The following is a 25,761-nucleotide window of genomic DNA, read 5'->3' as shown; positions in this document are numbered from 1 at the left end:
TGTGATTAACTGAAGTAGTCATATATATATATGTATATATATATATATATATATATATATATATATATATATATATATATAAACAATTAAACCTTTTTAAAACCTTTTCTCAGTTTTCTTTAAAAATAAAAATTTTGAAGAAAAAAAATATACTTGAAACGAAAAACCTTTTTTAAAAAAGCTTTGAAAGACATAATTTATTTTGAAAAAAAAAAAAATATATATATATGACGTCTTTGCTGTTGCCTCCATCGCCAAACCAGAAGTGACGAATGTTTAAATTAAGGCTCGTCAATCAAAAAAAGGGGATGACTTTTGAAAATATCGTCAAAAAAAAGTGACCCCCTTCTTGTAGAAAAGTGCCCAGTTGAGGCTGAAGGAATTAATGCTTATTAGCCAATTTTTCAATATTTGTTGTCCGATGTCAATCTTCAAAACGATACCAATTCCGTGAAAATGCGTCTCCGCTGTCAAAAGTTTTTGCGTGACATACAAACATACATACAGACATTTAAACAGACAGGTGAGATTTATATAATAGACTAGCCTGGATGCCCTGCATTGCCCGAGTGTTACATAAAAGACATCGTATACGAGTAGGAAACCCCGGTATTGCGCAGAAATGAATGAGGACAGCTATGAACGTTTTCTCCCAGCCCTGAACCGCATTTTATCACTTTTACATACAGGGTAGAACTATGTCAAAATAAACAGTCAGTTTTCTTCCTTCTTTCTATTATATTAAAATAAGCGATGAAAAAAAAATCTATTAAATAAATAATGCTTGTTTTTTCCTTGAAATTTTTTGAGTACTCTTAAACGGCGTGTTCCACATTTCTTCACAGGTTACACTGATAAGCATTTCCTTCTTAAAGGGAATTAACACTCACAACAACTTCCGTTATGTTATTGGCCAAGCTATTCAGCAAGTTAGATTGAATGCATAAGTCTTTTTTCTTTCTTTTTTATCAGGTCTTAAATAACACAGCAAATATTTATTAATACAAGGCGGAACGATAAAATTATCGCCCTAAAGAAAACAACTATACAGTTTTATTTTAAAATTTTTATTGAAAAAAATCAATTCAGGTAACTTGATTATGTAGTAGAGCTGATATCTATTCAATGTAGCAGCCTTCTGCCTCAATCACCACGTCAATACACGTCCAGAACTGGGAGCATGCCTTTTCTACAAGCGCCAGCAGGAGCTCGGCGAATACGTGGCAGATGTTGGCGATCAGGCTGGCTTTGGTGTTGTGGGAGGTCATGTTGGTGATGTTAGCAGTCCAGCAGGTTCAGATTAGGGTAGGAGGGGTGAACAAAGTCGTAGCACTCCTTCTGAAGCCAAGCCTGTGTCTCTTTGGACTTGAAGGTTGGCATTGAGTCCTGCTGCCACACCCAGAGTTTGCCAACGGCTACCTGATTGCACTAAGGGATCACCACTCTCTTTTGCCCATCCAGGTACACTTTGATGTTGACTTTCAAGTCAAGATGTGAGGTGGCATGATGTGGCCCTCACTTGAAACCACACCAAAGATCATAACCGTGACTGGAAACTTTGTTTTAATCACCCTGGGCACGTTCTTGTTATTCGTATCAATCCAGCAATGCATTTGAAGGGTGCTGGCAATGGTCCTGTTGTCATAACTTGGATCAGTAGAGAGCATGAGTTGTACAGAGGCGCATCTCCAATCTCGCTCGTTGAACATTATGTCACTTTTAGACATCATAGAAGGCTCCTATCGCTCTTGCGATTTGTACACAACTGGCCAACGAGTAGAAGGTCTGCTATTACAATATTTTTGACTATAATGGGGTAGATTTATTTGCTGTTCACCACAGCAAAATGTAGATTCCATGAACAAAGCTTCTTTGTTAGAACTGCATGCCTGTGGAACTCTGTTCCGTTTCTCTCTTCCAGCTGACTACAATATGGTCTTCAAGTCCAATGTAAACAAGTTCTTGATGAACCGTCCCCTTAAGTAATCCAATTTACTAAATTTCCACTACTAACGATTGCTACGATATTGTCCCATTGACTACCGTACACTCACTCATTAACCCTTATCCTTGAGTGGGCTCCAGGCCTTGATAAGTGGTGACTCCTGTGTAAAAAAAACAAAAAACACAGCATGCAAAATAGTGACCGTCTGTTTGAAATGTGATTCAAATTAATTCCTTCCAGAGAATAATCTATCCAATCAGATTTATTTTCATATATAATGTGAAAAAAATCAAAATCGAAAGAGGAGACCTAATTATAATAAAGGAGATAGATTTAGTTAAATAACTGACTACAAGAAAAAGGGAATAAAACAAAAAACATATGACGCAACGTATAAAGGTGCTAAGTGACAATCAGTTCTACGTGACAGTCTTCTAAAGGTTGAAGGTCGAGTCCTCATTACAGGCGACTTGGCACAGACCAGGATCAGAGTGTAGTATCTGTTCGATATTTGCCTCTCTCCCACCACGAGAGGATGGGACCCACAAGGTCGGAAGGTGGGAAAATGAGTTAGTGCTCCTAACGAGTGAGCACTAAGGCGCTGCAAAAATATGCCAGATTAGCCCCGTCGGCATTCCCTGGTGAAGGCACCCCAGGCAACAAGCGATAAACTTGCTCCTTGTGAAAGCCGGGAAGCAAGGCCTGGGAGGGTGAACCTATTAGGGCAACACTGAACATTTTGCACTGGTCTGACAGCAAAATGTTCAGTGAAATGGCCGAGTTTCTGTTGGACTGATTGTCAAGATTGGAACGGTGGCTTACGTGTGCTACGGAAGAACACAGACTACTGTTCTGATGCTGCATCAAAGTAATTTTTATTTTTGCTTCCTTTCAAAGTGCCCCTTTTTGGGAAGCTGACTTTTCCCTACATTAAAACCACTTAAGTTAACAAATTTACCGAATTTCCATTACTAATTTTTTTAATTTTTTTTATTACATTTTTCACCCTAAACAAGGCACATCGCCACTTTGATGTAGGGGGCTACTATCAGGGACATAAGCTACAGGGGTAGTATGTAGGGAGTTGGGCAGCAAGATGTCGGTTCACATTACACTTGAACTTCTGCATGTCAGTACAGCTGGGGAAGCAGGGTCCCGGAAGGGAATTCAAAAGTCTAGCGGTTCTGGGGAAGAAACTACTGGAGTAGAAGGCTCTCTTACATCTAGAGATCTCTACTGTGAAGAGGTGGGATTTAGCTGCTTGTCGGGTCTGTTGGGGGTATTTATGTCGAGGGGGTACAAGTGCTTGAAGTTTGATGATTTGTCCAATTGACTACTGTACACTCTTTAATCCTTATCCTCGAGTGGTCTCTGGGCCTTGATAAGTGGTGATGCCTATGTAAAAAAAATGACCTTGTATCACATTTTGCTCTCCTAGGGAAGTAAATAAATACCTACTCAAGACTTCTACTGGTTCATGACCGACAGAACGAGGACAATCTACTTTTTAGGATGAATTAAGGGGGTCAGTTTGAAATTCTGTATCGATTTCAGAGCTCAATACTATGAAACTGAAGAAGTTTGGAGATTACATTAGCCAAAATGTTGAGAAAATAACATCCAAGATGGAAAGCGTAGATCGAATAATCCAAATAATTATAAATTTTTTAAAATTACCTTCAGATTGAAAAGAACTTTCTGGTGATGAACAAATAAAGTTTTAAAACTAAAGATGAAAAACATTATGTGTGTGTGTGTGTGTGTGTGTGTGTGTGTGTGTGTGTGTGTGTGTGTGCGCACTCTTCCTCTCTCTATTCTACTCAGTTTCTTTTTCTCTACTTTTACTTGTCCATTTAATGCCATATGTAGTTTATCCCAATAAATATTGATAACAGGATTTGCTACAACGAGTTTTAAATAATGAAAAAATCTTATTGAACATTACGAGCATTCTCATCATCATCATTATCATCATCATCATTATCAATTTATTACAAACGATGATACAAAACCAAAATTGTAAAAGAAAAAAAAAAAAAAGAAAGAAAAAAGGTGGAAAAGGGTTGTTAGTTGTTTTCGACTTTTCATTTATGATTAACAAACACTATATCCAAATAAACTAACGCTATACCCAGATAAACTAGCGATATGTTAAGATAAACTAACGATATACCCAGACAAACTAATGCTATACCCAGACAAACTAATGCTATACCCAGACAAACTAATGCTATACACAGACAAACTAATGCTATACCCAGACAAACTAATGCTATACCCAGATAAACTAACGCTATACACAGATAAACTAACGCTATACACAGATAAACTAACGATATACAAAGATAAACTACTGATATACCCAGACAAACTAACGCTAAACCCAGACAAACTAACGCTAAACCCAGACAAACTAACGCTAAACCCAGACAAACTAACGCTAAACCCAGATAAACTAACGCTAAACCCAGATAAACTAACGCTAAACCCAGACAAACTAACGCTATACCCAGACAAACTAACGCTATACACAGATAAACTAACGCTATACCCAGACAAACCAACGCTATACACAGACAAACCAACGCTATACACAGACAAACTAACGCTAAACCCAGACAAACTAATGCTATACACAGATAAACTAACGCTATACACAGACAAACTAACGCTATACACAGACAAACTAACGCTATACACAGACAAACTAAGGATATGTTCAGACAAACTAACGCTATACACAGATAAACTAATGATATACACAGACAAACTAACGCTATACACAGACAAACTAACGCTATACACAGACAAACTAACACTATACACAGACAAACTAACACTATACACAGACAAACTAACGCCATACACAGACAAACTAAGGATATGTTCAGACAAACTAAGGATATGTTCAGACTAACTAACGCTATACACAGACAAACTAACGCTATACACAGACATACTAATGATATACACAGACAAACTAACGCTATACACAGACAAACTAACGCTATACACAGATAAACTAATGATATACACAGACAAACTAACGCTATACACAGACAAACTAACGCTATACACAGACAAACTAACGCTATACACAGACAAACTAAGGATATGTTCAGACAAACTAACGCTATACACAGACAAACTAACGCTATACACAGACATACTAACGCTATACACAGACATACTAATGATATACACAGACAAACTAACGCTATACACAGATAAACTAGCGATATATCCAGACAAACTAACGCTAAACCAAGACAAACTAACGCTATACACAGACAAACTAACGCTATACACAGACAAACTAACGCTATACACAGATAAACTAAGTATATGTTCAGACAAACTAACGCTAACCCCAGATAAATGATCAATATACTAAAATAAAGTAACAATATACCTAGATAAACTAACGATATGTCCAGATAAATTGACGATATATTCAGATAAACTAAGGATATACTCAGATAAGCTAACGATATATCCAGATAAACTAACGATATATCCAGATAAAATAACGGTATATCCCGATAAAATAACGCTATATCCCGATAAAATAATGCTATATCCCGATAAAATAATGCTATATCCCGATAAAATAACAATCTACCCAGATAAACTAACGATCTACCCAGATAAACTAACGATCTACCCAGATAAACTAACGATCTACTCAGATAAACTAACGATATACCCAGATAAACTAACGATATACCCAGATAAACTAACGATATACCCAGATAAACTAACGATATACCCAGATAAACTATTTTATTTTATTTTATTTACTCAGAATAATCTTAGAATAAAGACGAAACGTTGATGGACATATAACTTGTTTTTTTGTTTGTTTGTTCTTGTTTTTTTGTTTGTTTTTTTTAACTTTTACCATCTCTCTATCACGTCAAAATACTATTTCCATTATTTTCATCACAGATGTATATGTTTTCAATTATTTTTCTGCAAACTCTCAAACCAGGCAACATTTCACTGAAATCACGTGACCTGCTGACATCGCAGAATAAAGTACAATTGCAACGGTTAAGCTATAGATTACTATTATGAAGGATGGTCATTGTCTGTTTCAATTCTAAAAGAAATTGTCAAAGAATTTATAAAACTGGTTCAAAACTCCTTTTTCTGAAATATAAAGGATTATTTTACATTTGGAAACGTGCAAAGGGAGTATTTTTGCTGGGAAAATACCATAATGAAACTTTAGACTTTTCAAATGTGTATTTAATTATAAATTTAAAAATACATCGCTTTTCGAATAACTTTTCAATTACATTTTTTACCATCCTTTTTCAAGATAATATAGCAAACATTATATTCAGTTATTTTCTTTTAATTGTATACTTTTTAAGGATCTGTTTATTTACACTGACTACATTTTAAATCCCCAGATTAACTAATGAGCAGAAAATAAAATAAAAACAAAAACACAAAAAGACAGAAAGACGTAAATAATTGACAAATCTCTTAAACCGACAAAAATCCCATCCTAACTAAGTAAAAATCGAATCTAGGTTTTAAATTCTATTTCAGTTAAATAAATTATTGAAATTATTAAAATCTTATATAATTAATTAAAATTACTAATATAATACACAAATTATAAAACTTAGTAAAATGCTATACAAGTTATTAAAATTAGTAATATAATATACAATTTATTAAAATTAGTAAAATAATATACAATTTATTAAAATTAGTAAAATTATATATAATTAGTAAAATTATATACAATTTATTAAAATTAGTAAAATTATATACAATTTATTAAAATTAGTAAAATAATATATAATTTATTAAAATAGTATAGAATTTATTAAAATTAGTAAAATAATATAATTTATTAAAATTAGTAAAATGATATACAATTTATTAAAACTAGTAAAATGATATACAATTTATTAAAATTAGTAAAATAATATACAATTTATTAAAATCAGTAAAATAATATAAAATGTATTAAAATTCGTAAAATCATATACAATTTATTAAAATTCGTAAAATCATATACAATTTATTAAAATTCGTAAAATCATATACAATTTATTAAAATTCGTAAAATCATATACAATTTATTAAAATTCGTAAAATCATATACAATTTATTAAAATTAGTAAAATGTTTTATAATTTATTAAAATTAGTAAAATAATATACAATTTATTAAAATTAGTAAAATAATATACAATTTATTAAAATTAGTAAAATATTTTATAATTTATTAAAATTAGTAAAATATTATAATTTATTAAAATTAGTAAAATATTATAATTTATTAAAATTAGTAAAGTGTTATACAATTTAGTAAAAATAATAAAATGGTTTATAAATCATTAAAATTAGTAAAATGGTTTATAAATCATTAAAATTAGTAAAATGGTTTATAATTCATTAAAATTAGTAAAATGGTTTATAATTCGTAAAAATTAGTAAAATGGTTTATAATTCATTAAAATTAGTAAAATGGTTTATAATTCATTAAAATTAGTAAAATGGTTTATAATTCATTAAAATTAGTAAAATGGTTTATAAATCATTAAAATTAGTAAAATGGTTTATAAATCATTAAAATTAGTAAAATGGTTTATAATTCATTAAAATTTGTAAAATGGTTTATAATTCATTAAAATTAGTAAACTTTCATATAAATTATTAAAAATAGTAAAATATTATATAATTTATTAAAATTAGTAAAGTGTTATACAATTTACTAAAAATAAAATGTTCTATAAATCATTAAAATTAGTAAAATGGTTTATAATTTATTAAAATTAGTAAAATGTGATCTAATTTAATAAAGTAGTAAAATGTTTTATAATTCATTAAAATTTATAAAATGTGTTTCTATATTAATTTCTAAACCACACATGTTTTTACATTAAGTTTTTAGGGGGAAAAAAATAATAATAAACAAAGTACAAAATAAATGTCAGGATAATAACATGGCTGGAAAAAATTGTCGCCATTTTTATAAACAAATCTAAGAACGATTATTCAATGTTCATGATTTTTAGTGAAAGCACAAGGGACCATGTTCATTTTTTTTTTTTTAAGATAAATATTAACATATTTTTTAAAATTTTACAATGCAAAATAAGGGCAAAACAATGCCTTACGCTTTAAACAAAATGTTCATTGTCTTTAACTAGAGTTATGAATTTGAGTTATGTGTCCTTTGCCTCGTTCTCAAATCATTTTAAAGATGACGTTCATATTTTGTTTATGGGTTTCGACGGTTCTCTAAAAATGGCACTGGTAAAAATGGCACCGGTAAAAATGGCAAAAGTGAATAAAGAGGTAAAAATGGCACTTTGACAAGCGGAAAATTAAGACCACTTGAAAAATGCGTGCTAAGCTCCCATCCTCCTAGTTTAAAACACGTCCTCACCCATATAGTAAATAAATATTTCTATATAGACATTTACACTGGTAGGGGTGGGCGCTAGGCTTTTTATTAAAAAAAAAATAGGGGCTAACCATGGTCAACGTTAGAAATCGTGGATGGTTGCTAAGTCCCAATTTTCTGCAGAAATTTCCAGTAGTCTTTTATTTATTATTTTAATTTGATTAAAAGTATTTTTGACTCCCCTCTACACAATTTGAACTGATTTTTTTTAACCCCAACTGTAAACAAACTGTGGACTTAACCATAATCTAAGTTTAGCTTTAGTTTTGAAAAGAAATTGGTTTGGTTAGGTTCAAATTCTGTAGAAGCACCAAAAATAATAATCATGGCGTTTTATTTAATATTTTTTTCATAAAAAATAGTTATGTATCATAATCTGAAAAAAAGCCTAAATAAAATCTCATCGCTGCCATATTTGTAAAGAGGGTATTCAGAAATGTGGAAAAATTTTCAATTGGTTTTCATCAGGGTGCTAAGCGGTCAAAATTGAAAAATTGGTACTTGGAGGTCTTCGGATTTTTATCTGTTTTTCAGCTGTTTCACGATGTCACATGCATGAATTGTTCATATGACAGCTCCCTTATGTTAAGAATAAGTATGTTTAAAAACATTTCTGAAAGATCATGGCAAGCTGGCATAATGGTTATCGTTTTTGACTCGCAGTCTTTAGGTTTTGATTCGAATCTCAGCTCGAGTATTTTTTTTACTTACAAGAAGTGAACTGTTTAAAAAAAAACATACTTGCATGCACATGTCTCAGTTTGTTTCAGTTTTTTTTTTTACTTCATTTTCTTAAAAGGAATTTAAAGTTACGTTTAATACCGAGTAACGTCAGGTACACCTACTAGTATATAATAATAATAATAATAATAATAATAATAATAATAATAATAATAATAATAATAATCTACGTGTACATATAACTTACAAATTGGTCCTTATTGAAAGTGTCCACCTGCATGCGAAGAACCCAATGTGTAGGTTTGAAATTGAAGATTATTTATAGATCAACTGATGGCCTATAAAACTGAACTGTATATATACAAAGAAATGTGTAATAAATTGAAAACAACCGAATTTCTCTTCCTCTCTTTTTAGTAAAACTAAATACACCCACTGGCTGTAATGAAAGTTGAGAGGTAACAAGGTCATAGCTGTTTTTTTTTTGTTTTTTTTTTATTGGTTGGTTGGTTTGGATTTCTATGTACGAAATTGATGTTCACATTACACTTGAACTTCTGCATGTTAGTACAGTCAGGAAAGCAGGGGCCTAGGAGGGAATTCCAAAATCTAGAAACTTGAGGGAAGAAACTATTCGAGTAGGAGGCTTTCCGGCATCTAAGGATCTCTACAATGTAGGGGTGGGATTTAAATGTGTGTGCGTGTGTGTGTGTGTGTGTGTGTGTGTGTGTGTGTGTGTGTGTGTGTGTGTGTGTGTGTGTGTGTGTGCCAAAACTTTCCGACACACACAACGAACACTAACAAAATCGGTATCATCAGAAAGATTGGACTCACGGACAACAAATATCCAAAAATTGGCAAAAGCATTAATTCTTTGAACGTCAATTGGGCAGTTTTTTACAAGGCGGGGTCAGTTTTTTTCGTCAACATTTTTGCAAAGTCATCATTAGGGCTGTTGTCATAGCACTAGTCATCATACGCCTTGCAATGACTAAACTTACTTTGAACAGTGGCGACGTCGTATGTCGCGGTGGGCACAGCGACTAAACCGTTCACTTTTTGTTCACTTTTTTCCTCTTAGCGTTACAGGTTCGAGCCTGGCTACAGCGGCTATTTTTTTTTTTTTTTTTTTTTTTTGCGCTCGCTGCTATTTTCATATTTTTAAGGGTTAGTTAATTGGGTATATTTTTTTCGTTTTTTTATTTTTTTGCACTCACTGCTATTTTTTTTTTTTTTTTTTTATGGCTTGCTACCATAAAACCTCTCCACATCCGGGCAACGCCGGGTACCCCTGCTAGTATGTACATATAAAAGATAAAAGATTTAACATAGTTGCTGCAAACGAAAAGCGAGTAAACCGTACTAACTTGAGGTTTTTAATTGTTTGATCTTGCGGCGAATTAATTCATGGATTACATAACAACGCGTGCGGCGGTTTTTGATGGATTGTCCGCGCGAGGCGTTTCTTTTTCTGCCTTTTTATATAAGAAAACAGAACAAGCAGGTGTTTGTTAAGTCGCCGCATTTTTTTTTTTTAAATACTTGTTTTCTTTCGGGTCAGTTTGTTAGGAGGCCGAAGAGTTGCGTGCGGGGGCGGGGGGGGGGTCAAGATTGTTAATCTTTGCATAAAAAGGATTCTTTTTATTACTTTCTTATTCTCTCTCTCCCTCTCCCTCTTTCTGTTTTCTTTCTTGCTCTCTTTTTTATGTCTTTTTCTTTTGTTTTTCTCTCCCCCCCCTTTCTTTTTCTCTTTGCACGTATTTCTTTCTCTTCCCATTTTCTCTTATCTGACCGATTCCTCTTTCACACACTTTCTCTCTTTTCATCTCCCTTGCTTTCTCGTCTTTCTCCAAACACGTGCGAGTTTCTGTTTAAGCCCCCCCCCTCCCCTCCACTTCCCGTGCACAAGTAACATGTGACACTAGGTCATTTTAACAGAACGGGAGGGAGGGACCAACGCGTTTGACAGTCAGGGTCATAAAAACCCCTTCATCATGACTCCTTTCCCTAATTTGGGAGGTGCCAGAAGGGAGTGACAAAACACATTTGGGTGTATGAGTTTTTTTTTTTTTAATCGTATGTAGTCCAAAGATATGTTTTTTGTTTTCTTTTGGGATCTTTTTTTTTTTTTGTGTGTGTGTGTGTGTGTGTGTGTGTGTGTGCGCGTGTTCTATTCGTCTCTGAGGTAGGGGGAGGCATCTTACAGATTATATTAATGTGGGGCACTGGGGCACTCCAAGAAATAAAATAAAATTGCCTCAATGTAGAAGGATTTTATTGTGTGTGTGTGTGTGTGTGTGTGTGTGTGTGTGTGTGTGTGTGATATCCGTCTCCGGGGGTGGGGGGGGATCTTACAGATTATATTGTTCCTAATTACTTGCCCCCCCCCCACCCCTCACAAACGCAAAGTTAGACATAAGGTCGGTTTTTAATGTGGAAAACGTTATCCTATTAATGGGAGCCCCCCCCCCCCAAAAGAAACAAAATAAAATTGCCTCAATCTAGAAGGATTACTATCCAGACAGAGGACAGAATAAATACTACGTTTTAAATGAATTCTTCACAAATATGTAATTGTTTTTTTTTTTTAATGGAAATGGCTCGAGACAAAAAGCATGAAACCACTTGACGTAAGAAACTAACAAGAATCAAACATGGTTATCCTAAAGACAAGAGATGCTAATTGGCATTAATTTGGAAAAGAGACAGGAAGCCAGTTTCACAAATGTGCAGTTCTTGGACAAAAAGTTACTTGAAATTGGAAGCTTTATTGCAATGAGGTATTTAAACGGCGAATTGGTGAAGACTACCAGACCAACAAGTCAAACGAGCTGGAACAAAGGAAGCAAGGAATAGATCAGATTATTCTGAGGAATACATTCCAGAATAGTATTTGTAGAAGAGACCGAAACTAGCAACATCACGTCTGTGGGGAGAGAGAGATTGTAAAGAAGAAAGGATGGAGCTTATTAAATTACAGACACATATACAGTCATCTATATATATATAGACACACACACACACACACACACACACACACACATATTGAGTTTGAGTGAAAGGAAATGAAATCTCTCGCTCCAGGATAAGGTTCAAAAGAGAGTCGCCAACCTAATAGGTCCTGAACTGCCATCCAAGCTTCAACCTCTGTCCCACCGACGAAATGCTTCAATCTCTCTTCCTGTTATACAAATATTTTAATGGTGGATGCTCTGACGAACTACAAGCCCTTTCACCCCCTCGACGTAATTACACCCCCCCCCCAACAAACCTATCAGCAAAACCCCACCAATACACAGTACAGATCCCTAGATGTAAGAAGGCCTTCTACTTTAATAGTTTCTTTCCCAGAACTGCTAGAATCGGAACTCCCTTCCGAGTTCCTGTTTTCCCAACTGTACTGACATGCAGAAGTTCAAGTGTAATGTGAACAGACATCTTGCTGCTCAACTCTCTACATAGTATCCTTGCAACTTATGTCCCCGATAGTAGCCCCCCTACACCAAAGTGCAGGTAGCCCCTTACACTAAAGTGGCACTGTGTCTTGTTTGGGGTGAAAATAGGATACAAAAAAAAAAAAAAGAAAGAAAGAAACAGAAATGTTGTTTAGGAAGAAATAATGCAATTTAAATTAATTCCTTCCAAAAAATACTTTGTCCAGGTTGTAATTATATTAAAATGGCTGCCATCTTGAAAAAGGGAGCATAACTCTGTATTTGTTCATGCAGAGTCACTTCATTTTGATTGAAATGAAAAAAATATATAGTTGAAAAAATTAAAAGCAAAACAACTAGTAAATAAAAACATTCCCGGTAATGCTGGGTAGGTACACCCTGTCTATCTATATATAAGACAAAGAATGTGTGTGTGTGTGTGTGTGTGTGTGTGTGTGTGTAAGGACACTTCTCAACCTATATACTCAATAAATTTTTGATTTACAGACTTGAAATTTGGTATAGGGTATGTGGAAGATACGTGGAAAACTTTTTGATCGGTTTTCTTTGTGTAAAATGGTCTGCTAAGGAGTCAAAATTGAAAAATTGGTATATGGGGGGGGTATCAGATTTTTATCTGTTTGTCAACTGTTTCAAGACTACACATGCACAAATCGTTCACATTATGTTAAAAATAAGTAGTTTAGTAAACTTTTTTTTTAACTATTATGTCAAGCTGGCGAAATTAATCACCCGCCCCATCTCCTCTTAAAAGCAGTTTATTTTTAAAACAAAGTACCACCAAAAAGAGCACTCTGGGTGGTTACAAAATTAGTTATGATTGGCCCCGGTGGTATTTCCAGGTAGGGGCTCCTTAGGCGATCGGCAATAATCACCCTCTCAATGGAGAAGGTAATGCTTGTTAGGATGGCCTCATAAGATGAAACGGCGGAGGTTGATAATCCTGCCACTTTTCAAAAAAATCGCTAAAAAACATGGCGGACGACCCACACGCATGACACTGAAAGTAATCAACGCTCCCTCTGACATGTGACCGGAAGTTAGGAGCATATGTGTATTTGTTTTGATTCTTTCACATAACAATTTAATGAAAAATAATTTGTTTTTTTGTTTGTTTTTTTGAAAAAAAAAATTATTTTTCTATATATATATATATATATATATATATATATATATATATATATATATATCATTCATATATCACAAATACACATATGCCCCTAACTTCCGGTCACGTGTCAGACGGGACGTTAATTACTTTCAGTGTCATGCATGTAGGTCGTCCGCCATGTTTTTTTTAGCGATTTTTGAAAAGTGGCAGGATTGTCAACCTCCGCCGATGAAACAAAACAGATACTACATTCCAATCCAATGACGAAGAGAGGGCTTTTTGATGAAGATCATACTTAATGAACAAATTTACAGAACCATCTGATTCACTTTTCACAAATGGTGTCATACTTCATGATGCACAAGAGCAGTATCAGACATGTTGATCTTTTAATTAAGCCACAAACGCATTCGTTGCAATACATTTCTTGTACTATAGTTCCAATATACTAGCGGGGGTACCCGGCGTTGCCCAAGTGGAGGATATTGGCACAAGGATGAAGCGATGTTAAGAATGGCTTCCACGTGGTTGAAATAAAATAAAAAAGATAGAGAGAAAGGTGGGTAATTAGTTTTCTACACTAAACATTAGGCCAAAGAAAATAGTGAATTGAAATGAAAAAATAAAGAGAGAGAGGTGGGATCGAACTTGAAAACGTAGGATAATTAGTCTTCCTTGCTAACCATTAGGCCAAAGGGGATATTGAATTCAATGAGTTGGGAATTAAATTAAGAAATGAACGTTGCTTTTAAAACTGGCTGAGGGCCAGATAAGCTTGTCGCTTTCTGTCGGTATATATTTGTTTTCCCACGAAAACAAAATGTGACAAAATTTGGTTAAAAATGAAATTTTTCTTAGTATAAAAAGTTTTCCCTTCCATAGACCGAGAATTAATCTCATTTTGGCGCAGTGCAAGCACGGGCACCGCAGGCTGTCGTTTGCGTTCGAACAGTTTCACTTTATATGAAATAGTCAAACAAATACTCGAAACGAGAGAATTTTTTTAAACTCGATCAAAAGAAAGATAGAGACGATGTCCGTTTGTGAATCTGAGATATTACGATGTAGGAAGTATAAGAAAATTTTTCCCGCAATCTAACCGACAAGAACCCCCCAGCCAAAAAGCCTTTTGAGGACATATACAAACATGTGTGCCCATTTTGCCTTTTATATATTAGAATATTAATGTTATGTGTCTTTTTTTTTAATATATAGTAGCACCCCGGAATATGGTGGTCCCGGGATACGTTTTTTCCAGGTTACAATATGGAATACAATGTTTTTCCAGCCCCTGGTTGCGATATTTGCCCCGACTTACGGTGTTATTTATAATGGTATTTCATTATATACATGTGTATTATATACTGTACTGTATTTAGTTACTAATTTTTAATATGCACTGTATAAAATTTTGCTTAGGCCCCACCATACGGCAACTTCACCTTACAATCCCAACCCCGGAATGGATTAATGCCCTATCCCGGGGTTCTACTGTATATTATTAATGCTGTGTCTTTTTTTTTTTTTTTTTTTACTGCTTTTTCACAATGCAGAGTGCCACTTGGACCAACTTTGCAAGGATGCTATGTAGGGAGTTGAGCAGCGAGATGTTTGTCCACATTACATTTGGACTTCTGCATGTTAATACAGTCAGGGAAGCAGGGACCCAGGAGGAAATACCAAAATCAAACAGTTATAAGGAAGAAACTATATACGAACAGAAAGTTTCCCAGCATCTAGGGATATCTATAGTGTAGAGGTGAGATTTTGCTGCTTGACTTGTTAGTCGGGGGGGAGTACAAGCACGTGGAGTTCATTGGAGCACATTCTATTAAAATACCTGCAAAATAGGCACAGGGATACAACATTTCATCGATGGGACAGAAGTTGGAGTTTGGTTGACAGTGTGGAACCTATTATTCTTTTTTTTTTCCTTCTTTTTTAACTCTGTTTTCTCATCAAGTTTTCATTTCTGCTTATCTTGCTAACGTTCCGGAAATATGAACGACCAAAACAGCTTCATTGGTCTTTGATTGAGGCAAGGGAGGTGAGGGGAACTACAGTGCCGATTCAGGAGAGGTGTGGTTGGGATTACGCAACCTTTGTCTCACAATTCCAGGGTGTATCCATTTGTCTTTGTCTTTCGAAACTGAATGGAAACTCCCACAAACACATATATACATTATCATATATGTTTGATAATGTATATATGTTTTTGACTCCATTAGCAAGGAACTAAACTCACGGCCAATCTCACCCACGAGAAATAACATTGAAATTTAAACATTTATTTTTAAATGTTGCAACATCCGTCGGGTTAGGGTTAACCATGAGAAATTATATTGAAATTTAAACATTTATTATTAAATGTCGAAACATCCGTCCTGAATGATCTAATGATTATAACATCATGATTTGCGGTGCGAGCTTAAGTGATCGACTTTTATTTCAACTTTTAAGTGCTTAACAATAAGAAACGAGTTCTTACACACACACACACACATTTTTATGTGTGTGTGTGTGTGTGATTATTATCATTAATTAAATCTGTATAGTATATGGAGATGTGTACAGCACAGGAAACTTTGATGGTATGGCCACGTTGAAAGAATGGATGAAAGTTAAGTTCTTGAGTTGGTCGATGTAGAACAAGTGAGGTAGCAGAGCAAAAGAACACAAAGCATTTGAAAGAAGAATAAAGAAAGACCTGGCCAGAGACAGCTTAGTTTAATAGTCCATTTCTAAAAGCCGTACACCACATGTACTATGTAAAACGAGTATTAAAATGATGAATTATTATTATTATTATTATTATTATTATTATTAATTATTATTATTAATATTATTATTATTGTTGTTATTATTATTAATATTATTATTATTATTATTGTTATTATTGTTGTTATTATTATTAATATTATTATTATTATTGTTGTTATTATTATTATGATTATTATTAATATTATTATTGTTATTAATATTATTATTATTGTTATTATTGATATTATTATTGTTGTTATTATTATTAATATTATTATTGTTATTATTATTAATATTATTATTGTTATTATTAATATTATTATTGTTATTATTATTATTGTTATTCTTCTTCTTATTATTATTATTATTATTGGCTCACAAGTAGCTTTCACACAGGTTATCAAAGATCTCTCCTTGAAAACAACCTGTGGTGTTCCTGTTAAGCTGAGTGACAAGTCTCCCCAGATTTTCAGTACTCTCCACCTCTTTCAATAACATTTGCAAATAAATTTGCATTATCCCAACAGCCGCTTACCATTGATTTCTCGTTAGCAGCGGCTATTGGTCTTCGCTGGAATTTGAATGGCAATAAGCCTCCCAAAGATCCCAGTTCTCTTCGCACTTATCCGGTGGAGGCCTGGTCAGTTCCTGGGTCTTTCCTTCCTCCTTGACTCTACTTGGTTATTTGGTCTCACTCCTTTGGGGGGGGGGTAATCGGAGGATGGGGGGGGTAGAGAACTTATAGATATGCGGCTTCAGTATTCTTGGTTCCATGTAGTATTTCATGTCTTGCCTTTGCAGCAGTTTGTCTGCCCTGCGCTTATTATTATGATTATTATTATGATTATTATTATGATTATGATTATTATGATTATTATTATGATTATTATTATTATTATTATTGCTGGTCTTGACCACAAAATCTCGAGCATGAACTATGTTAATATAAACTGCTAGTGTGACTAACAGAGAATTGTCTGTATCTTTTACCGGTGTCAAGGGTCGATGTGGGCATTCATTTATTGATCCCGTTCGAGTAGGGCGCGCCGCAGCAGGTCTGATTTAATGTGTGTGTGTGTGTGTGTGTGTGTGTGTGTGTGTGTGTGTGTGGAGAGAGTGAGGGCTATTTACTTGCCTCTCAACGAGTAAAAAGCTAGACACAAGGTTGGTTTTATAATAAGCGAAAAATTTACTCCACCCAGTCAAAAAGGGGAAAGGGACATTTCAGAGTTAAAAAAAACAAAAAAAAAAAAACAAAAAACACCTCTTTCACCACTAATACCTATCGACCTTTCTCAGACGCTGAAAGAAACGCATCCAAATATAGCCACAGGTACTGCACTTTTGTTATAGAGGTCGTCTACGCTGAACGCCTGAAAATCAACAAACAAAACAGATAAAACACACAAACAGTAAACACTATATATGTATGAATAATATATATATATATATACACACACACTCATTACTTACTTGTTAAAAAGAAAAATGTAGCAGTAACCGTTACGGTAAGACTGTTGTGCTATTTAGTTTTTCGCCGTACTCAATGTAAATTACGCGTCCTTAGTTGTTGGACATGATCACATAATATCGTTAATGTCCCGTTCCGGGATAAGCGTCTTCTTTTTGTTGTTCTTTTGAGAGCAACAATTGTATTTAAGTCTGTAGTACACACGCGCACACCTCCAACAAAATACATTTCACGGCTTAGCTTTTTTTTCTTTTTTTCTTCGTTCATTCATAATTATTCTCTGTTCTTTTCATTCATGTAATGTTACGTGATAATTTCGACTTTCTTTCGACCTTCTTCAACTTTTTTCATTCATTCATAATAACATTTTTTTTTACTCTTGCCGTTAGAAATAAACAAATATGTGCTTGAGTTACAATTTGGTCAAGATCAAAGTGTAGTATCTGTTCTTCAGATGCTTCACTTCAATTTCTTGTTCCCTTTCGGTGGAGGATCAGTCCTTCCACGACCGAGACAATTTTTTTATTTTTGTACCTTTTCTCCACGTTAAAAAACGACCCAGGTGTCTAACTCTGTCCCGTGGGGGGGGGGGGATAGTAAATAGGTACAATAATATTCAACGATTGACGAGATGTGGTTTACTATTAAACTACAGCATCCGTGACCTGTTGGGTCAGTATTTATTGCATATATTATTAAATTTATTTCTTTATATTGATATTGGTTGATAATCAGGTTTTTTTTACAATGATTACAAAGTCAAAGTATTTCACAAAATCAAAATACATTAGGATGTCATAATATTCTCTCTCTCTCTCTCTCTCATTCCTTCCCGACCCATCTTTTTTCTTTCCCCTGTTTCTCTCTCCTCCGCTCCCTGCTGTTCTCTCTCTCCTTTAATTATTTACCCATCACAAAAGATTTCACAAAATCGGAATACATTGTAATAAACCTACTCTCTCTCTCTCTCTTTCTCTCTCTCACACACACACACACACACACACACACCCCTCCCTACTGTTTATCTCTGCATTTCTCAGAGAGAGAGAGAGAGAGAGAGAGAGAGAGAGAGAGAGAGAGAGAGAGAGAGAGAGAGAGAGAGAGAGAGTCTCTTATATAATGAATTACGGTCTTTATTTTAACGGACGCTTGAATAAATCTAGCGTCAGCGGCGGCAAAAAAAAAAAAAAAAAAAAAAAAAAGAGAATTCACTCACTTTATTCCGGACGCCGAGAAAAGAATAAACATTTCCCCCTCTTGCCCTCCTGCCACCATTGATTCATAGATGTGAAAGTTAGTTTCTCTTTCTCTTTTGTCCTACAAGACGCAAAGGTGACTGGCCGCACGTGTACAACCCTACCCAACTTCGAAAATGTTTATTACAGACACTTTCTTTTCATTCTTCCTAATACTACTGATCAAGCGCACGCGCGTGCGTGTGTGTGTGTATATATGTGTGTGTGTGTGTGTGTGTGTGTGTAAGTATATATTCAATTATGATTTCGATTGGCACGATTAATCAAGCTCAATGAGAACGCTTCTGAAGTTTACATGCGAAAGCCCCCCCCCCTCTCATATATATTTAGATTATTTCTTTCATCATAAGAGAGAGAGAGAGAGAGAGAGAGAGAGAGAAATAAAAAAAAAAAGGAACCAAATTATGTGTTCATCAACGTTTCGTCTTTATTGCGAGACTTCCTCTGGATGAATGAAATTAAGAAAACAAAACGCCTGTACAAATATTTGAAAATATATTTTGGATGTAATGAAATGTATGACCTTGTTCCATTTCGGAAACGGAAAAAAAAGTCATTGGAAATTCAAAAAAGTGGAGGCGACATTGAATTTCCAACGATTCTTTTCTTTTCAACTAATACCTATTTCATTTTTCGATTCAATAGCTTATATCTATCAGGGTACATAATGAAAGCTAATTGTTCAACAAAGAAAACCAATGGAATTAAATAGCATGAGTGTTGAAGCTTTCTTTAAGATACATTTCGGTACAGCTACTTTATTGCTTTCCTTTAGAGACCATATTTGGACAATGAGGTGTCCCATTTCTTATTCACATTATTGAAAGGTAATTTATGATTTCTGTATCTAGCATTAAAATCAGTAGCTGTTCTACTTATGTACACAAATTTCCAGACTTGAATATCTTCTGGGAACACAGTTCGTAAATAACCTATACTTTTGGTCAAAGAATAATGACCTCCCTGATAAAATAGTCTCCGAGATGAGTATATTTGCTGACGACACTACGCTCTATAACAGGCTCGAAGGGAAAAACAAATGAACACATATCCAAGGCAATGGCAGAAACCCTAGAGGAAGACCTACAGTCTGTAGTAAAATGGGGTGTTAAGAGAGTAAACCTTAGCATCCTGAGTTATGCCCCTTTGGTTTGAGAACTCTCCACTTAAGGAGTCATGTTTCTTTCTTTTCCAGTGTTAACCTTCTTAAAATAAAGACGTTGATAACCCGTCTCTGCGTGTGGGCCTTCCTTCTTTTACTGATATCGACCGCCACATACATTTAACATGTCTCATTTAACAGGTTATGGCCCCAGCCGACTAATGTTTCATGGCGATGAAAATAATTATGAGATGTTCGAAATTAAATTTATGGGACACCTTCACAGGCTAAAATTAAAAGCCGAGTTAAAAAAGGAAGATGGTGAAATTGACCCACAGAGAAACGAGGATATATTCGCGGAACTTATCAAAGTTCTAGATGATAGAAGTTTGGCATTAATCATGCGAGACGCGAAAGATGGTGGAAGGAAAGCTTTTAAAATTTTAAGAGAACATTATTTGTCCCAAGACAAACCAAAAATCATTGCCTTGTATACCGAACTGTTTACCCTCCAAAAACACGAGGGCGAAGATGTTACCGGCTATGTTATACGTGCTGAAAAAGCTATTGCTGCTTTACGAAATGGTGGAGAGACAATTTCAGACGCATTGGCGACAGCTATGTTACTCAAGGGGTTGCCGTCTACCTTCAACACACTAAAAGCCATAGTTACCCAAAGAGATACACCACAAAATTTGATGGAATTCAAGGCATCACTACGATCATATGAGGAAAACACGAAACCCAAAATGGAAGACGCCATCATGAAGACATCAAATAAAAAAGAACCTCCCACGTGTTTTCGGTGCAACAAATATGGCCACTTCGCAAAAAACTGTAACAAAAACAAGTGGCGTACATTTTGCAAAGTAAGAACTCATGGTATAAAATTCTGCAGAAAAAGACAAACTGAAGGAAACAGCCATTCATACTACAAGGTAGGAATAAACCCTCACATTATTTCTGATAACTTTGAACTATTAGTCGATTGTGGAGTTACTGCCCATATTATTAATCCAACTTTAATTCCATCAATAAATTCTAACCATTTCAGTGAACACATAGTCGATGAGAATAGAACAAACGAACTTCTACCTGATCCCTACAAGGGAGATATAGAAAATAGCAACAGTCAAGCTAGCGAACAAACACGTAACAGAACAAATGAATTCCGAAAACAGAAACCCAAGTTACCCACTGAGACGGAGAAAACCGCCCACTTATTTAAAAGATTACGTCACTAGCAATAACCTAAGTGATGAAGATGAAGAATGTATAAATTCTTGTGAAAATAAAACTATCCCTGGATCATATCATGAAGCCATAAATTCACCGGAGGCTGACAAACGGAAATTGGCAATGGAGAAGGAGATGAATTCCTTAAAGGAAAACAACCCTCCCTGAAAACAAAAATTTAGTTGGTGGAAAATGGGTGTATAATATAAAAAAAGATGACAAAAATAACGAAGAATACAAAGCTAGATATGTTGCCAAGGGGTACAGTCAGATAAATCAGACTACCATGAAACATATGCACCCACCACAAAAATGACCACTATCCGAATTCTAATGCAATTTGCTGTGCAGTATGATTTGATAATTTACCAAATGGATGTCAAATCAGCATACTTAAATGCCAAAATAGACTGTGATATTTTCACCCAACAACCTGAAGGATACATTGCTCCAGGCAATGATGGGCTTGTTTGGAAATTAAACAAATCACTCTATGGCCTAAAACAGATCGATAAAAATTGGAACGATCTACTGAGTAAAGAACTTCTACAAGAAAAATTTAATAAAAGCACTATCGAGCCATGCATGTTTGAAAAAGTTGATAAAAATAAAAGAATTATTATTCTTGCATGGGTTGATGATATCTTGATTGCCGCAAATAACTTAGACACAGTAACGGAAGTCAAAACCCTACTCCAACAAAAGTTTGAGGATTTAGGTCAAATCTCAAGATTTCTTGGTGTGGACTTCACAGTCAAACCAAATGAAATAGAAATGAATCAACGGACATATACTGAGAAAGTATTAGAAAATTTTAATATGCTAGACTGCAAACCCAGACTAACACTCTGTGAACAGAAATTAACTTTCTCTAAAGAAGCAAAGTCCTTTGATTCCATAAGGAACAGAGAGGCTATAGGAAGCCTGGTTTACTTATCTACTTGCACCAGACCTGATATTTCATGGGTCGTAAATAAATTATCACAGTACAACCAAACCCCCACAATTGAACACTGGAATGCAGTGAAGCATGCATTCAGGTATCTGAAAGGGACTTTAAATTTTTTTTTTTTTTTTTCAGGAAATGTGAAGGCGACCTGAAGTTAACAGGATTTACCGATGCTGATTGGAGAAGCTCTAAAGACAGAAAAAGTATGTCGGGATATTGTTTTTCCCTAAATGAAGAAGGACCTGTTATTGCCTGGAAAAGTAAAAAGCAGCCTAGTGTAGCTATATCTTCATGTGAGGCTGAATATACGGCAATAACACCAGCCATACAGGAAGCATAATATCTACTGCAATTAATAAACGATATGAACAATACAAAAGAACGGAAGCAACAATATATTCTGACACCCAGAGCGCAATCTGCATTGCAAAAAACTCACTCACTAATCAGTGGGTAAAACACACAGACATAAAATATCACTACATACAGGACAAAATAAACAATGGTACAATTGAACTGAATTATGTACCTACCGACAAAAATATAGCAGACTGCTTCACAAAACCCCTGACGAGGACCTGCATGGACTGTGTAAAATTTAAATTATCAGGATGTAAAGTTTAAGCAGGGGCGTTAAGAGAGTAAACCTTAGCATCCTGAGTTATGCCCCTTTGGTTTGAGAACTCTCCCCTTAAGGAGTCATGTTTCTCTCTTTCTGGTGTTAATCTTCTTCTCCACGTGTGGACTTTCCTTCTTTTACTCATATTGACCACCACATGTATTTAACATGTCTCATTTAACATGGGGTTAAAATGGACGGTAAAGTTTAATGCTGCCAATATTTAATAATATTTTCGAAAGTCAACCCCATCTTTTTGATTGTCTAGCCTTAATTTAAACCTAGGTCACTTTCGGTTTGGCGATGGGCGCAATAGCAAAGACGTCACTTTTTTTTCCACATTCTTTTTCTCCTTCACGGTACAGGTTCGAGCCTGCATGCCTATTACCACTTTTTTTTGTGGTTGCTCAACACACACCTCCAAACACTCGGGCACTCAGGCTGGTCGTAGATAAAAAATACTAATAACCAATAGAATTTATCATAACATAACAGATATCTCACTGCTGATGCAATTCTCTATCTATATAAGAGCCAGGTACTTCCAAGGATTTATGCTGATGACACTACCATTTATGGGAGCACATCTAAGACAGTAAACGACCAAGTTCTCTCTGATTCTCTCTCCTCTGATCTTGAGCACATGGTACAATGGGGAAAGGAGTGGCTGGTTTCTTTTAATGCATCTAAAACCAAGCTTCTCTCTTTACATCATCAACGCTCTGATCCACATCAGGCATCAATTGAAATGAATGGCTCTCGTCTTCAGGAGGCCTCAAGTTTGGACAAGCTTCTGGGCTTGACAATTACTCCTGATCTTAAATGGAATACGTACATCAAAATTGTTGCCAGGGCCACTGGAAAAATGGTGGAATCTTTCTATCGATCCAGTAGATATCTCACTGCTGATGCAATCCTCTATCTATATGAGAGCCAAGTACGTCCAAGGATGGAGTACTGTTGCCACATCTGGGCAGGAGCTGCTAGAAAAGACTTGTCCTGCCTTGATAGAGTTCAAAATAGACTTCGTAGTCTCGTAGGAGATATTCTCTTCCCTGCAACCTCTTTCTCACAGAAGAGATGTTGCGAGTTTGTCTCTGCTGTATCGTTATTTTCATGGAAAGTGTTCGACTGAGCTTCAGTTTATGGTCACCCCCCCTCGCCAAACTTTCACAAGAAACACTCATCTAGCTGAAAACACTATCAATAATTCCCCCAACTCGTTATCTGTGCCTAAACCTAAACGTACATTCCATGAACAAAACTTTTCTTAGAACTGCACGCCTGTGAAATTGTCTTCTGCTTTCCAGCTGACTACAATATGGTTGTCTTCAAGTCTAACGTAAACAAGTTATTGATGAGCCGTCCCACTTGTTAACAAATTTACTGAATTTCCATTACTAACGATTACTACTCTTTAACCCTTATCCTCGATTGGCCTCTTGGCCTTGATAAGTGGTGATGCCTATGTAAAAAAAAAAAAAAAATTCCATAATGAAATCTTTAATAAACCTATTATATCTAGTATAACATAAGAACTTTTTCAGCTTTTGATACTTTGCTAATTCTAATTAAATTAAGTATTAAGCTAAGTACTTAATAGGTTAGTTTAAGTATAAAAACCACATCAAATGGTTGTAAAATTATTGATTATTCATATTATTTGAATTCTTCAGACTACTGTTCTTATATTGTGTGTTTTTTGCGACAACGTTTCAGTCGAAGTAATCTCTGACCTTCTTCTCAAACTTGAGAATCTTGGAACAAATACATGGAAACTATTGCCAAGGCTTCCACAAAGAAGGTGGGCTCCCTCTACCATGCTAGAAAATTACTAACACCATCGAACATCCTATATCTTTACAAGCCTACAATTCGCCCATGCATGGAGTATTGTTGGTGCACCTACCACTAGTCTCTCGACCTTATGCATGGCCCGAAAAAAGGATCCCAAATCTAATAGGTCCTACACTATCGACCAAGCTCCAACCCCTGTCTCATCACCACAGTGTATAACAAGTACTTTAATGAAATGTGGTCTGATGAACTCATAGCACTTGTGCTCTCTCGAAGTACATACTCCTGACTGACCCGACAAGCAGCAAAATTCCACCCTTTCACTGTTGAGATGCCTAGATGTCAGAAAGTCTTTTACTGTAATAGTTTCTTCTCTCGCTATGCTAGACTTTAGAATTCCCTTCCTGTTTCCCTGACTATAATAACCTGCAGAAGTTTAAATATAATGTGAACAAACATCTCACTGCTCAACTCCCCACAGTCCCCTTCTAGGCACAATCCCAAATAGTAGCCCCTTACATTCCAAGTGGCAATATACCATGTTTGGGATGAAAACGAGTTTAAAAAAATAAAAGAAGTTTAACTTAAATATAAATTTAATATGTTTAGTAAATTGGCGGAGGAGTTTGGTAGAGTTTTCAAAGGTCAAATCATTGAACTTTGACTCCTTAACAGCCAAATTCCTGACCGAAAACCGATTAAAATGATTTTTCCAAATCTCATTACCCCTTATGTCAAATCTCAAGTTTGTAGACTGAAAATTGACAGAGTAATTTGGTAGGGAAATGTACACACAGACAATTTCTCTTTTATAGATATATAGATTTCAGAGACACATATTGGTGTCTATATATACATCCACATTGACTATGAGAACAAAGCGTGGTACACATTATACATACATTGTTAAAGACCATACACACCACTATATTCTGTTACATTTAAAG

At 35.0% G+C, this 25,761-nt stretch overlaps 1 protein-coding gene across 3 annotated transcripts in view; it reads right to left on the bottom strand.

Moving 5' to 3' along the window:
- The window catches only part of LOC145296921 (membrane progestin receptor beta-like), a 175,332-nt gene that overhangs the window by 106,262 nt on the left and 43,309 nt on the right, over positions 1 to 25,761 (bottom strand). The window contains exon 1 of one of the 3 annotated variants that reach the window (XM_080143112.1): positions 17,858 to 18,364. The exons of 1 other annotated variant lie outside the window; for it this stretch is intronic. Coding sequence is in view for 1 of the 2 variants with exons in the window: in XM_080143111.1 (XP_079999237.1) it covers positions 9,306 to 9,338 (33 nt within the window). In the remaining variant the exon portion in view is untranslated. Of the gene's footprint in view, positions 1 to 9,305; positions 12,229 to 17,857; positions 18,365 to 25,761 lie in introns of those variants that run through there. One more of the 3 variants, XM_080143111.1, reaches the window with a different exon arrangement.

The sequence above is a fragment of the Euprymna scolopes genome, chromosome 17 (genome assembly GCF_053919585.1).
Source record: "Euprymna scolopes isolate OS-2025 chromosome 17, ASM5391958v1, whole genome shotgun sequence".
NCBI classification, from domain to species: domain Eukaryota; kingdom Metazoa; phylum Mollusca; class Cephalopoda; order Sepiida; family Sepiolidae; genus Euprymna; species Euprymna scolopes.
Note: the sequence above shows the minus strand (reverse complement) of the source record. Positions and strands in the feature narration are given on the sequence as shown.